Source organism: Alternaria ethzedia (genome assembly GCF_023757985.1).
Source record: "Alternaria ethzedia strain BMP 0044 chromosome Unknown scaffold_4, whole genome shotgun sequence".
Taxonomy (NCBI): Eukaryota; Fungi; Ascomycota; class Dothideomycetes; order Pleosporales; family Pleosporaceae; genus Alternaria; species Alternaria ethzedia.
In genome coordinates, this window is record NW_026056197.1 from 805152 (window position 1) to 819716 (window position 14565).

The 14565-nt window shown below is 53.2% G+C and overlaps 6 protein-coding genes across 6 annotated transcripts; 3 read left to right on the plus strand and 3 right to left on the minus strand.

The window, feature by feature from the left end:
• Positions 1-23: 23 nt before the first annotated feature.
• Positions 24-868, plus strand: J4E87_002402 (uncharacterized protein; the record flags this gene model as incomplete). The annotated part of the gene is made up of 4 exons (XM_049374039.1): positions 24-44; positions 186-320; positions 369-469; positions 517-868. 4 exons carry the CDS (start codon positions 24-26, stop codon positions 866-868), a joined length of 609 nt encoding a protein of 202 aa, XP_049236179.1.
• A 569-nt stretch (positions 869-1437) lies between these two features.
• Positions 1438-3310, plus strand: J4E87_002403 (uncharacterized protein; the record flags this gene model as incomplete). The annotated part of the gene is made up of 3 exons (XM_049374040.1): positions 1438-1574; positions 1620-2212; positions 2265-3310. The coding sequence occupies 3 exons, from the start codon at positions 1438-1440 to the stop codon at positions 3308-3310; spliced, it is 1776 nt and encodes a 591-aa protein (XP_049236180.1).
• A 2557-nt stretch (positions 3311-5867) lies between these two features.
• Positions 5868-6594, minus strand: J4E87_002404 (uncharacterized protein; the record flags this gene model as incomplete). The annotated part of the gene is made up of 3 exons (XM_049374041.1): positions 5868-5961; positions 6011-6115; positions 6266-6594. 3 exons carry the CDS (start codon positions 6592-6594, stop codon positions 5868-5870), a joined length of 528 nt encoding a protein of 175 aa, XP_049236181.1.
• Positions 6595-10400: 3806 nt separating this feature from the next.
• J4E87_002405 (uncharacterized protein) lies at positions 10401-12240 on the plus strand (the record flags this gene model as incomplete). The annotated part of the gene is made up of 4 exons (XM_049374042.1): positions 10401-10461; positions 10533-10580; positions 10645-11634; positions 11684-12240. 4 exons carry the CDS (start codon positions 10401-10403, stop codon positions 12238-12240), a joined length of 1656 nt encoding a protein of 551 aa, XP_049236182.1.
• A 221-nt stretch (positions 12241-12461) lies between these two features.
• Positions 12462-13173, minus strand: J4E87_002406 (uncharacterized protein; the record flags this gene model as incomplete). The annotated part of the gene is made up of 2 exons (XM_049374043.1): positions 12462-13117; positions 13167-13173. The coding sequence occupies 2 exons, from the start codon at positions 13171-13173 to the stop codon at positions 12462-12464; spliced, it is 663 nt and encodes a 220-aa protein (XP_049236183.1).
• Positions 13174-13556: 383 nt separating this feature from the next.
• J4E87_002407 (uncharacterized protein) lies at positions 13557-14374 on the minus strand (the record flags this gene model as incomplete). The annotated part of the gene is made up of 2 exons (XM_049374044.1): positions 13557-14306; positions 14369-14374. 2 exons carry the CDS (start codon positions 14372-14374, stop codon positions 13557-13559), a joined length of 756 nt encoding a protein of 251 aa, XP_049236184.1.
• Positions 14375-14565: the final 191 nt, after the last annotated feature.

Below are 14565 nucleotides of genomic sequence, written 5' to 3' on the forward strand. Positions count from 1 at the left end.
GACAATAATACCACGTAGCCATCATGACGCTCTACTACAGTCTGGTAAGCAGCCCCTCTCCTTGCAGGAAAGCAGCGATCGAGAGAGATGCCAATGGTGTCGTCTCGTCACTGCTCGCGTGCTCGTCTACGCGCCTTACGTTACAACCGCGTATGTGGCCTTTGTGCTAACTCTTCATCTTCTAGGTCTTCCTCCTCCTGGTGACGGAGATGCTCATCTTCTGCGCCCTCATCGTCCCTCTGCCCTTCACATGGCGCCGCAAGCTCTTCACCTTCATTTCGGAGAGCCCTATAATAGCAAAGCTGCAATATGGCATGAAGGTATGGGAGTCAATGTATTCACGTGGAGGACCCGTCTGACATGCGTAGATTACGTTCATCTTCATCCTGATCCTGTTCATTGACAGTGTCAACCGCGTATACCGCGTGCAGATTGAGCTCTCTGGCTCAGACGACCAGGGTCGTGGATCGTAAGTTAAAGCATCCCACCTACAAAGTGCTGTACTAACGACACAAGAAGCGTTGCTGCTGGAGGCATCGAGCGCATGGAGGTCCAGGCCCGCAAGTTCTACTCGCAGCGCAACATGTACCTTTGCGGTTTCACCCTCTTCCTGTCGCTCATCCTCAACCGTACCTACGTCATGATCCTCGATGTTCTCCGTCTCGAGGAGGAGGTCAAGACCCTCAAGGGCGACCCCAGCACCAAGAAGGGCTCTTCGCTGAAGAACGTTGGTGGTGCTGGCGAGGTTGGAGCTCTCAAGGAGGAGCTTGCTGCCAAGGACCGCGACATGGCGAACCTGAAGAAGCAGGTTGAGAACATGCAGAAGGAGTACAACCGCATGGGCGATCAGGTCTCTGGCAAGCAGTAGACGCGTACGAATGGCTTCGAACGGACACGGAATGCAGGCTACGGCTATCCTGTAGGACGGCAGGCGCACGCCCGGGAGAGGTCGTCACTACAATTATACTTTCAAAGTTGAAGTTTCAAGGGCTCTATGCTGGTGGATGCCACGCATACGACTATTTTATCTTTGTCCTCTGGGTGTTGCGGTGTGGTAACTAGTTTTGAGGGGGAAGGAGAGCTACAGTGCTGACGTAACTTTCGCATATGGCTCAGCAGCAATAGACAGTAAACACGATTGAATTCATATGCTCTTTGATCAGTATCGGACCTTGTTCGGAAAGCTTCTTCTGTTGTTGCTTACGTTGGGACCTTCGGACGTCTTGGACCTCGGGAGCTTGCGCGATGACAAAACACCCCAACTAGTAGCATGTGAAAGCTAGCGCAGTGCTTCATGTATCCCGAGCACTTGAGGCTTATCAAGATTCCGCATAAAGGCAGTGGAGGAGCATACAAGCGTTTACCAGTGTTACCAAAGGCCCAATTGCATATCGCTTCAGCTTCACTTGCCATTGGTTCCGTGCAGCCACAGCCAAGATGTCGGGAAGCAGCCAGACATCCCCGCGCTTCTTCAACTATCCGCGCCCCAAACCTCACGACGCGCCATACAAGGCCCCGCCGCCCGGAAAGAACCCCGTAGTCAAGGGCGCCTTGCTGCACTATCTTTCCAATCTGTCAGTCAATTCAACATTCTTTTGTCACCAAGCTAACAGCTCCAGAGTCGCGACTGTACCGCTAGTCCCTGGCATCCTGTGGAGCAATGCCGGCTTCAGCTCCTTGCGAGAATGCAGGCAACTCGACGGCATCGACCCGCGCTATGATCCCACCGTAATCCCGTTGCCTGAATCCGACGATGTTCCCGTCAGCTACACCGATAAATCCAACTTTCGCGCATCGTCCCTGCGCGCGTCCTCCAACCGATTCTACACGATCAAAGACTTCCACGATGCCTACTCGAGCGGCGCACTTACACCGACCGACGTAGTAGAACACCTCCTGCCCCTCATACGCAGAGATGTCGCACAGCGCTCGCCCTATTCGACGGCCTTCATGGACAGCAAAGTGGACATGATCAGACAAGCTGCCGAAGCCTCCACGCAACGGTATAAGCAGGGGCAGCCATTGGGTATACTGGATGGCGTGCCGTTCGGAGTCAAGGACGACCTTAAGGTCACGGGATACAAGCATTATGTCGGCACCACTTACGACTACAGCCATGGAGGAAATAAGGAAACGAGCTGGTGTGCGAAGATGCTTGAGAAGGAAGGCGCGGTCTTGGTCGGCACGCTGACTATGCATGAGATGGGAATGGGTGAGTGGAAGCGTCGGTTCTGTGTTTTCATGGAAGATACTGACTGGTCTAGATACCACAAACAACAACCCTAACTGGGGCACACCGCGGAACCCATACAACAGTTCATACTACCCAGGAGGCTCATCGGGAGGCGCTGCGTCTGCAGTAGGGCATGGCCTCATACCCTTTGCTATTGGATCAGATGGAGGCGGCTCAGTCCGAATCCCCAGCAACTACTGCGGTCTATATGGTCTGAAGCCATCGCACTCCCGTGTCTCCGTCGCGCCCATGCCAGACGCCGGGAAATCCGTCACCGTTCGCGGGCCCCTCGCGAGCAACATGTCAGATCTCGAGATCGCATACCGCGTCCTTGCACAGCCCGACCCATCAACATACCCCTCATCAGAATTCAACCCACCCAAGAAGCACACTGGGCCTCGAAACAAAGTACTAGGTGTATACAAAGCCTGGATCGACCGCGCAGACCCTTCAGTACAGGAGGCCTGTCAATCAGCCCTGCGGTACTTTGAGTCAGAACTGGGATACCAAATTGTTGATATCAGCATCCCGCTGCTGACAGAGGGTCAACTTGCCCACGCAATGACTATCATGGCCGAAGGCGCAGCAGGACACAGGACGTCCATATACGACCTCACACCCGCCAACAGGATTCTCATGAGTGTGGCGAAACAAACCCCAGCAACTGACTTCCTCTTAGCCCAGCGTCTGCGGAACGTTCTCATGGAACATCTTGCCGACCTTTTCCGCAAACATCCTGGTCTCATAATTGTCACGCCTACGACGCCGAATGCGGGCTGGCCTATTGATGAAGCCGAACTTTCACATGGGGTGACGAACGGCAATATGCAAATCAGGAACATGGAGTATGTTTGGCTGGCGAACTTCACAGGGATCCCATGCATACAATTCCCTATTGCATATGTGGACGGCGTGAAGGGCACTGGCAAGGTCCCGATCGGGCTGAGTGGGAACGGAGAGTGGGGAAGTGAAGATGCGCTGATTGAGTTTGGGTTTGATGGAGAGCAGTGGCTGCTTAATGGATATAAGGATGGGAAGGTCATGCCAGAAGGATGGGTGGATGTCATGAAAGCTTAGGAGAGTGTGAATAAACACCGGTTCTGACGGTACTCTATCTCACTGATCCAAGGAATTGTTGTGATTATCTCACTGCCTCCAGTAGCCGGTGTTGATGCTTGGTATACTAGAATATGGGCGTGAATTCACACTACCCTGATGCCTAGCAGTCAAGAAGTCTGGTGGACGAAAGGATCAAGAAGATTTTCAAGTTCGCGATATGGTCAACCGATATCTTGCCGCAGCCTATGTGTAAAAATTCCGGCTTCGGTGCGGGTGTAGCATCCAAGGCATCGACGATGTGGCATACTCCATTACCACTTTTTACATCAGTCAAAGGTAGGTACAAGTCTCCAATGCCCGGATCGGAGGGAAATGACTCGGACCATGCATATACAGCATCGTGGATCAGACGATGACCAGACAAGCTCATGTGCGGACACGTACACCTAGTCACCACACTTCATCTGCAACAACCCGTTGGCGACTGCAGGAGACCGTGTCAACTGCGGGTCTGTAGTGCCTTGCTCAGATCTACAGAAGAGGAAGTCGACGAGACCAAAGTGGAAAGTTTCGAGAGCTCCATGGAAGCATACGTGTTCAGCTCCGCAAGCACAGTACCGAGATTGACATGAATGCCGGCGCATGTGAGCGGTTGTTATCAAGGTATTTGCGTGTCGTCGGAGTACCAGGGCAAGATGGGGAAGTCGTGATGCAAGGCTGATAAAGATCGTCGGCGTGTTCCCCTCACCGCACCGATACCGAAGATGAAGAACAACAACAATACAACGTGCCCACCGAGCGCGATGGCCTGCCTTTGGCTTGAGCTCATGAGCTTGTCAATCCCAATATTATCGATAGCAACTAGCACTCCCACCTATTTCGCTTCAAGGTTGCTAAGTTGATGTCGCGGAACCCCCTCCCCGAGCGCAGGGCGGCCAATTTCGCCCCCACGAATCATAATATCCGCACCTTAATCTCCCATTTCCCTCGAGGGGTTCCGCACCAATCATGGCATGCAAGAAGCTGCGGACCAACACCCGAGTCGAGCATGGTAGAGAGTTTCAAGATTTATTCCCATAACCTTCCTCCACCTTGCACTTGCCTTACGTCCTTCCTTCCGGTAACAACTCGGCAAGTGCGATGGATGCACATGTGAGCCTTCCCACGGCAGAGCAGAGTGGAGTGCACCTGCATTACCGCAGCGTGGGCTTAGCGCACAAGTCAGACACACGAGATCTGTGACACGACGTTGCAACGGCGAATCGCACACTAGAGGCTTGTGTATGATTGATGATTGCATCGCGTGGGCGCCCACGCGCTAAAGCGGAACGTAGGCAAGCAAGCGAGAGGCGCAAGAGAAGAAAAAAACAGCATGAGTCGTTAGATTTGCGCGTGATGGATTAGAGTTCTTTGGTGCTTTAGTTCATCGTGGGCAGTCCGATCGCTTTCGCTTGGATGCAAGCGGAGAGAAACAAGAAAGCGTCAAAGTAGGAACAACGGAGAGCGGAGACGGGCGTGCGTTACCAGCGAGGTGGGTGTTGTCTGCGTGGTTTTCTTAGTTCAGTCAAGCTTAGTGTGGCGGCTGTCAGTTTTCCTTGTCTTGCGTGCTTTGGGTTGGAGCATGGTCCGACAAAGAGAGGGGCAGCGGTGCGGGTCTGCTCGAACAGTTTTTCTTGCGTTGCGGCAGCCTTGTCATGTTCCTTCGTGGAGCCTTGGACGGGTCATCTGCTACGCAGCTCACCGTATCTGGCATGGGCATGCAGGGTCCTGCCTGTTTCGATGCTAGATTGGGCATACATGCACTGGCACACATGCAGTCATGGAGTTGTCATCTACATTGGAAGATGATGATGGCAATGTTGGGCGGCAGGAACAAAACGGTTGTGCGACGGTTCTGTGCATGAATAACCATTGTGCTTATTCGCTCGTGCAAACCATGTTACTTCTAATTTTCTCTCAAATAAGATGAAGCCTTACATAGCGCCGAGTATCAGACAAAGCACCGATACTTCAGCTATAGGCTGGAAGAGGTTGATTCAACTCTTCCATTGGTAGCAAAAACAAAGGGGGCTTGGGTACCGTACAGAATCCTGCCATGGTATAGAATGGAAACAAACAGGAACTCCTATAACACCGTAGTCGCCATGGCCCCGTAAAGTGGTCGGGTGAAAGTGTAAAGTTATTGTAATGTAAAACCCAATGGTCAAGGGCGCAATGTGCCGTGGTATAATCGCAAAATCGAGTGCGACAACACTGAGCCAGCGGTGCCGAGTTCAAATGGTTGTCGGAAGGGTGGTAAGACAGAAGCTGTATGCTGAATCGAAGTGTAATGACGAACGCCGGTTCCCCAATCCTGTGCCGCTATGCAGATGCTCATAAACGCGGTATCAACGTGCGTGTTTCGTGTATTGGAAGGAGGTGGTGATGATCAGTATGTGAGACAGTAGACCATCATGATTGCGTGGTAGTAGGGGTTCGAGAGCCGAGTGGCGTCCATGATGAGTCGGGGCCTGGGAGGAATGCCGACGTAGTGGAGGCTCACCGCGCCTGTGGGTAGGAGTACGAGGACTGATTGTTATTTGATAACCCTGCCCTTGCCCTTGACTTTGGACGCTTTGCCAGCGCCGGTGGAGGTGAGCTTGCTGGTCTGCATCAGCTCGCCAATATATCTGCGCGCCGTTAGCCAGTCGTCACAATGGAGATGCGGAGAGTACTTACGATTGGAGAAACTTGTTGCCGCCCTCGAGCTTCTCGTGTTCGTTCTTGACGACCTCGACGCGGTCGACAATCTGCATGAGGCTGGCTTGGAGGGCTTTTGCTTGTCTAGCGAAACGGTTAGTCTGGTAAGGGCTGGGACGAAAGTCAAAAACGCGCACACAAACGAGAGAGGTAGCACAGTGGGCGACAGCGACACCGAGGGGGGTCGCAGCGTTGCATGCCACGTACGTGGAGATGCAGGGTTGAGTTACTTACTCTATCAGAGCTTGGCGAGCATCCTGGCCCATCTTCTCAATCTCTTCGCTACTCCGGCGAGGGCTCATGGTGCGCGCATCGCCGTCGTCGTACTCCTCCTCTTCCTCCTTCATCTCGACGTTGGGGCTGTCGCGGGGTATTATGATGGTGCCGCTCGACTTTCTGCTCCCTAGCCGGGGCCGGGCCTGTAGTGTGGGGTCGTTCTTCATCTCCTGGTCGCTGATGGAAGAGTTGGAGGAGGAAGTCGACATGTCGTCGGGGTAGGAGGGGCGGCGGTCGTCTTGCGTTGAAGTAGACGGGTAGGAGGTGATGGAAATGTGCGGGTTCATGGCACGAGACAGTATAGTGCGGCTCTCAGAGTGTAGGTTAGGGATGGAGCCAGGTGGGCGAGCGTCGGCAAGAGTATGCCGTGGGTGGATTCAGGCCAAGATAAAGCCACACGGTTGATGTGGAAGGATGTTAGAGTGGGTGGGCCCCTGTCCGCGCTAAGCCAGATAATGCTTCAGGGTCTCCCGAGACGAGGATCCCTGCGCGCGGGCGTCGAATGTGCACGCAGCGAGCGCTCCTAGCAGACAGCTCGGGGTGGCGGCGGCGGCAGCAGGCAATAGCGCTCTCGTATGGCTACCAGCGGCGTCTACTCACGAGATGACTGTGACTGTGTCTGTGTTTTGTTGTCGACACGCAGGCAAGGTTTGCGTTGCTGATCGGCAAGGGCAAAAGCACCCACCAGAGGCGCGGATGATTAGAAGCGGTCAATTAGCGCTGCGATGGCCGAACAGCTATTGCCAGGCCTGCGAGAGGGCAACTGGGGCGTGTTGGCGAATGTGGTGCGGGCAGTGGATGAGCGCAGCGTGGACCGTGTCGTCGGCGTGATTCAGGGCGTGCGCGCGGGCGAGGGGGTTGAAGACGTCGCTGCGGCGCTGCGACTGCAGAGGTCATGATGGAGGCCGAAAGCGGTGCATGACGTCGCCGGCCGCTGTGAGACATGGGAGAGCTGATCACTTGCCCCATTCCGCCACGTCCCACCGCACACTGAGCACGGCTGCGCGTTGCGGGCGGCTGACATCACTGAACACTGCCGTGGGTTCCGTCAACCGCCAATGGCGTCGTCGCTGACGTCTCTGCGCGTGTGCTGCGGGCGGCGACGACGGTGCCTGCGTCCAACGTTGAAAGTCACGATGCGAGCGGGCAGCCTCATCGCTGCGTGCACCCAGACAGCAGTGCATCACCACCACGCTGTCTCCGCCCAAACTACCTAGGTACTGTACCCACAGCGCACAGCGACGCGTTACAGACCGACTGACTGCGGGTCATGCTGTCCATGCGCACATCACCAGCCGCTCGTGTTGGGCGTGGTTGCTGATCCCTCTTTGTGAGCCATCCGTTTCGTCGAGCTTGCGCACCAGAAATATATAAGATCGGCTAAGGGGACCCTGCGGCGGCGGCGTTGGCCTGCCATTTTGGCTTGCATGGTATTTTGTAGATTGCCGTTGCCACCAATCCTCGCCCGTTGGCACCACCAGCACGCACACAGCCAGCGCCCGGCACACACAAAAGCCCTTTTCGCGCCTCGTCTCCAGCCCCTCACACTCCCTCGCGAGCGCCATAGACCCTTAGATCTCGTGTGCGTTGACTCCGCACTATGCCATGACCAATGACGAAATTCTCGTTTGATCAGTACGTCACCCTGGCCGCTGAGCAACCGCTCACGGTGCTTCTATTCGACCTTTGCGCGCCGGGCCAAGAGCTTCTTTTCGTGCAATATGACAGCCGTGATTCTGTCATAAGTGCATGGGACATTTCCCGCCTCCGCCGCGACTCTGTCGCACTTTGTCCAATCCGTACTTCTCCTGCATTGGACAACGGCGATCTCCAGGATCATGACGTTGAACGTTCCAACGTGAGAAAACATATTCATCTGAGTGGCCTACCGCTTCCCCATTATCAATAAGTTGTTTCAGCGCGCATAGCTCCACCTCGCCGGTACGATCCGCATCTCGCTAGGTTGCGACTTGCGCTGGGTGAGCTTTCTGAAGCATCCAAAGGTCACCGCTGTTCTGCCTCGCGACGATCCTTCGGGAACACGGCTGCTTGGGGCAAGACTGAGGAACGAGTGTCATTTTCCCGCGGGTGTTCGAGTAGGACCGGCTGATGCCGGCCTTGCAACTACTATCTTTGCTTTATTCGGTCCGGCCTTGCGCAGCATGCTTCACCACGCGTCTACATACCTTGCCAGCGTGCCACTGCTGTTTTCAGTCGGCGACGATCCGCACGGGGTTTCAAGGCGACACACATGCTCTGTAACGTGAGAGCGACAGGCCGACGCGCCTGCAAGACATCATGACAATTAACATTTCTGCGCGACTCGCATGGGAGTGTGACTGCATCACACTGTCCTTCCACTGGGATACCGTTTGCTTTGCTTTGCTTTGACTTCCTTCTGCAAAACTTTCTACTCCAACGTCTCCAACATCTCCGACATCTCCAACTCAACAAAACCGTCACCACAGCTCGCTTATTTCACTCAATCAATCGGTTTGCATGCTGCTAGCACTCTTCCCGTTGTCTCTGCATCATCGCTGGTCCGGCAATTCGCTGTAGGGTGTCCACTTTTCGTTCTTCGGTGGTTCTCCAGCAGATGGTACCTGAGTCATGCTCTTGCTGTCCAGGGTCCACCTGGTACACGCAACCAATACACTTGTATCGGTCCGACACCTCACTTGATATTTCAGAACAAGGCTACATCAATCACGACACTTCGATCATGGAAGGCTGCCGAACCCAGTAATCAATCGCTGCCGAACCAAGTCACAACATGCCGCTGTTGCGCCGGCGTGCGAGCAATTGTGGAGCTGCGGTTTATATGTCCGGTAGGGCTGCATTCGGAGACAGTGCGGCGATTTGTGTTGCAGAGTGACGCCGCTGGGATGTGGTGATGTAACTCGCAAAGGACGCCTGGTATGCATCACGGGGCATGAAGAGCTGGACGCGAGGCACCGACAAATTCGCCGGTGGTGGATTCCGACAACCACGCGTCCCTATAACATGCGATATATACCTATTAGACCTGGCCTCTGGAAGAAACAGTATCCAGATGCCTCTGTGCACTGGACGAAAACTGCCTTCAACTCCGGCGTGCGAGGTCTATATATATCTACTTTGGAAACGCCAATTTCCCTTCACTGGATATAAAAGGTGACCGTCATTCGAAGAGACAGTCATCAGATACGGTGTAGGTAGATCATTGAACACACCGACACCAGAGATATGTATGAAGCGCTGCCATATCGATTAGCAGTCTTTCCCCACTTGATTCGGATGTGGCAGTTCCAGACCAGATTGTTGGGGATTCCCCGGATCCCCTGCGGCCACAAACATAGTTTTCTGAAGATCATCGTTGCCCATCTCCGTGGCCGAGGAGTCAAGACCATATCAGAACTTAATGAGGCAACTAAAGCGCGGACGCGAGGTCCCGACAAACTCTTTAGATTCTCTTATTGATCGCCATTTATCAACGATCTTCGGAGAACATTGGTCTGAGAAATCGGCGATCGATCTGCAGTTGCGTGAATGTAGTTGACCGCAATCTCCAGATAAGGGTTCGTGGAGACAATCCGGTGTTGAGGCATTAAGCCTCACCCTCATCTAGCCTTCCCGCCTCATATCAAGCCCTGAAGGTACATCAACCATGTTCATGCGATTGCGATTCAAAGTCAGGAACAATCAGCTGCCATGCGTCCCAGCTGTTCGCAGCTATGCTATTGTACACGACGACGCATGCATTAATCTTTTTGTATCTTATGCGTGATGAGTCAAAACATGACCATAGTGCACGAAAAACAGTTCGTCCGCAGTACACGTTCCTCGACTCAAGAGCGTGAGCGGAATGCGAAACGCCCATGTGGACGATATGGTCCAGGATACCGTGTTGGACAGCCCTCGGCATTGCGTCACTGCCAACTCCAACTCCTGGCCCAAGCTCAAGCTGTCTCTTAACAATCTGGACGCGAAAACTCCAGTGTAGCGACAGCGACGCGTAGTGAAGCGGTGATTTGTTTGCAGAACGTCCATCGCACCTACCTCATTAGACCTGGACTTTGCACGTTGCTGAGTAAGAGCTCGCAGCTACCCCACCATGCACGGCATCCTCGAGCTGTCGCTGCAGCTCCTCAACTCGTTTAGCCCGGCCAATCTCGGTGCGTACGCCTCATCCACTAGCCACCTACTGTTGCTGTGGCTTAAATTAACAGTCACTAATTATGAACAGGACGATCTGGGCCTCAAGTACCTCTTCAAGGCGAACAGGATGTGAAGTGTAGGTACTCCCTAATCTTACTGGTTAGGCCAGCAGATTGAAGCAGCAACTAACAATCGCACAGCAATACCAACAAAGTCATCTGTTCCAGACTACTTTGTCACGGACGATGGACACTTCCAAGGTCCTACCAAGACGGGCGCTGCACCGTTCATGGCGCAGACAAACCTAGCACCTTTTGCCGGCGTGTCATACATTCCAAATACGCCTCTGGAAACACAAATCCCCATTGCTGGCAATGCGGAAAACAAGAACATATTCCAAAGTATGGCAAACATCAGCCCTTACTTTCCTAATCCCCGAGGCTTCGGAGTAAACGAGTACTCTATACCGCCTGGCACCAACGTAACATGGCTCAACATGGTCCATCGCCATGGAAGTCGGTACCCCGAAGTCAGTGGTGAAGCTGCAGAGCGGACTTTAGGGAAGAAGCTCACGGACGCGGCTGGTAAGTTCACAGGTCACGGACCCCTTTCGTTCCTCAACGATTGGCAGTTCCTACTGGGTGCTGAGATCCTCGTTCCCAATGGCAAGCAAGAGCTATTTACTTCTGGTACTCTGCACTACTACCAGTATGGCCATTTATATCCCAACAATGGAAGCAAGGTTATCGTCCGGAGTACGACCCAACGACGCATGACCGAGTCGGCGGAGTACTTCCTTGCCGGCTTTTTCGGTCTAGGCTGGGCGCAAAATGCAACGCTTGAGCTGGCAATTGAGGCGCCTGGTTTCAACAATACGCTTGCTGGCTACAAGCAGTGCAACCATTCGAGTTGGCCGACGGCGCGACAAGGGCTCATGGAATGGATCGGCGTGTACCTTCATGATGCTCATCAGAGGTTCAGAAGCAATATCACCGGTGACCTTGACTGGACAATCACCGATACATACAACGCTCAAGCTTTGTGTTCGTACGAGACAATTTCGCTTGGCTTCTCTCACTGGTGCGGCCTGTTTACCTACGAGGAGTGGGAAGGCTACGAGTACGCCCTGGATCTTTCATTCCAGGCAGGCACAGGATTTGGCTCTTCAGTCGGTCGTGCTATTGGAATCGGTAAGGATTGACGATGCCTCTTCTACCTCACTATACTAATACTGCACAGGCTACGTGGAGGAAGTCCTCGCCCGCATGCAGCACCACGTTATCACCTCCCCTTCCGCCCAAATCAACGTAACTCTTGACAATAACACGGTCACCTTTCCTATCGATCAGAACCTGAACCTAGACTTTAGCCACGACGCCGGTATCATCAGTATTCTCGTCGCATTCGGCATCACCCAGTTCAGCGAGGTACTTCCCACGACCCACATCAAGACGCCCCGCGAATTCATCCTCTCGCATCTCCAGCCGTTCGCTGGTCGTCTCGACATCGAAGTCATCAAAGCACCTGCGCCCGTCAACCCTAACCGGACGGACGAGAAGATATATCTTGACGGGCCGCCGACGAGCTACGTTCATTTCATTCTCAACCAGAGGACTATTCCACTGGGTCGTAGTCACAAGGAATGTGGTGATAGAGACGACGGATGGTGCGAGATGGAGACATTCCTGAAGGTCCAGCAAAAGCAGATTGAGCTTGCGGATTACGATTTCGCTTGCTTTGGAGAGTACGACGATCCGACGTACGGAGAGGTCACAGACGGACGGCCGCTGAAATAGGCGCTGGGATGCCGTTGAGAATGGGGGCGGCATAATGATTTGGATACGTCGCGATGAGAAGATCTTCGTTCCTAATGAATTTACTCCATTGAAGGCTCATCGTTTAGCCATTCTATTCGCGACTTCGCTATGCTGGTAACCACACGTTTCGGCAAGGTCTTGTTCGCTCTTGCAGTTGCCAATAGCACAGCAACAAATTCCTGGCTTAACATCGTTCTTGCTCAGTATCCAAAAGGTTCCGAACCATAATCAAAATCGTCATCCGAGTCGTTCATTCCATCCCAGACACCAACGTAACGCACAGAGGCAGGCAATCCTTTGCATCTCAATTTGTTGCCTGGAAAGCAGAGCTCCAAAACACCCTCACCCAAGAACATGAGTTGACAATCAAAGGCAGCCTCTTCCACAGTGCCATAGGCAAACGTTCCAGCTGGGTCTTGTGACGCGAACTGCGGAGGACTCCTGATGTCCATCCAAAACCCGTCTTCCGGTTCGTCCATGAGATCGAGCTTGATACCAATTTCTTTATCACCTTTAGGCAACAATGGCTCTAAGTATTGCCTACCGATTTTCAGGCTTCCGGCTTCCCAGTCATCGATGTTATCTCTCTTTTCCCACCACTGGTCTGGATTCTGAGCATAGATGTCCAAATGTTGAGACGAGTAAAGCGTATAGTTGCCGCTGATGTCTCCCAGAGGTATCCTCTCGCCATTTTGTAGTCTCTCCTTGAGAGCTTGTGCTTGATCCTCGAAACGGGTTGCTTCGGTCTTGTGTTCGGCAGCAACTTCTTGATGATTTACGTAGTATTCCTCTTCCTCGTCCGTTTCTGTTTCTTCGTCTTCGCACTCTTCTTCTTTCTTTGCAACCGGCGTCTCTTCTAGAGTATGTAAGCTTTCATCTGAACAAGAGTCGTGGCATCTTACCACTATGCATGCCAAACCCTCTCGGACCGTCGTGATTATGCTGCGTCGCCATACCGAAACGGAACAGGGCGCATTCTGGTTTGAACACTCCAGGGAGAGGATTACGGTTCGATTCTTCGCCTATACAGGTCTATGCGCAGATGGAAGAAGTAAATTCGTTGGTGGAGAGAGATAATCTGTGATGCTCAAGGTCGGGTTGAGGGTCGCGCCGAGACGCGTTGCATTGTTTTTGGTCTACCAAGAGTAGTGCATTGGGTTCGGCCCGACGCCACATCGTCATCACACGTCGAATTCACGATCAGAGATCCTCGCACTACAAAACCAAAAGGATATATTACAAAGTCGTAAATGACAACATTGAAGTGTATACAAATTCGGAGATCGCATGCTTTCTCATTCTCCATCTTCGTCATCGTCCTCATCGTCGCTCTCGTCAAAGCTCCCAGAATCAGAGTCTTCCAAGCCAACTGGCACTCCAAACCCCGCCAGCATATTCGACGGGTGCGTATGCCTGGTATACTTGCAATTCCGCCACTCGTCATCGAATTCCTCGGCTGCGCGCTTCACAGCTTTCCGATCTTGGACCAGAATCCCAGCAAAGTAGATACCATCCATGTGCAACTCCAAGTAGCCATCTCCGAGAAACCTGAGTTCGACGTAGATCTGATCTTCTTCACCCTCATCGAAGAGCTGGACGCTTTCGGGAAGCGTGGATGTATATTTCGGTTTGTTGAACGTGGTCGCATGGGCGTCTACAGGCCCACCCCAGATCTCGAGTTGCATGCCCATATTACCAGCATAGGGACCGAAATCTTCGACGATAAGGTGCTTTCCAAACTCGATGCTTCCCACACCGTCGGTCCAGTCGTTGTCTTCGAGGTCTTGGTCCTCCTTGCTTGCATAGTCTTCCACCCATTGCGCGGAGTAGAGATGCCACTTTCCGCGAATGTCACCTACTTTGCGCTCTGTGTCCCCAAGCTTTTCGGCGGCGGCCTTGACTACTTCTTCTTCTTTGGCTTGATCTGCTTTCACTGCTTCGAGCATCGCTTCAGGGTCTTCTTCGTCGGTGTCCTCTGCGCCTGAGCTCTCAGCTTCCGATTCTGTTCCCAGTTCCACTTCGCTGTTCTCCTCTCGGCTCCGTTCCTGCGCTAGTGGGATCGGTTAGAGCGTCACATTAAGCTAGCTGGAGGCGTCTATCAACTCACCTGCATTCGCGCTGGGTTGTGTAGCAGGCATATTGATGTTGATTCGTGTCGTGGCCTCCGATACAATAGAGATGCATGTGTTATGGAGAGGAAGTGTTTACATTTAAGGTTTCTAGAAAAGCCATTGTGACGTAGCTGCGGAGATCTTCCCGACTGGGGTGTTCGCGCTACGGCAGGAACGCCTGACGCGACGACGC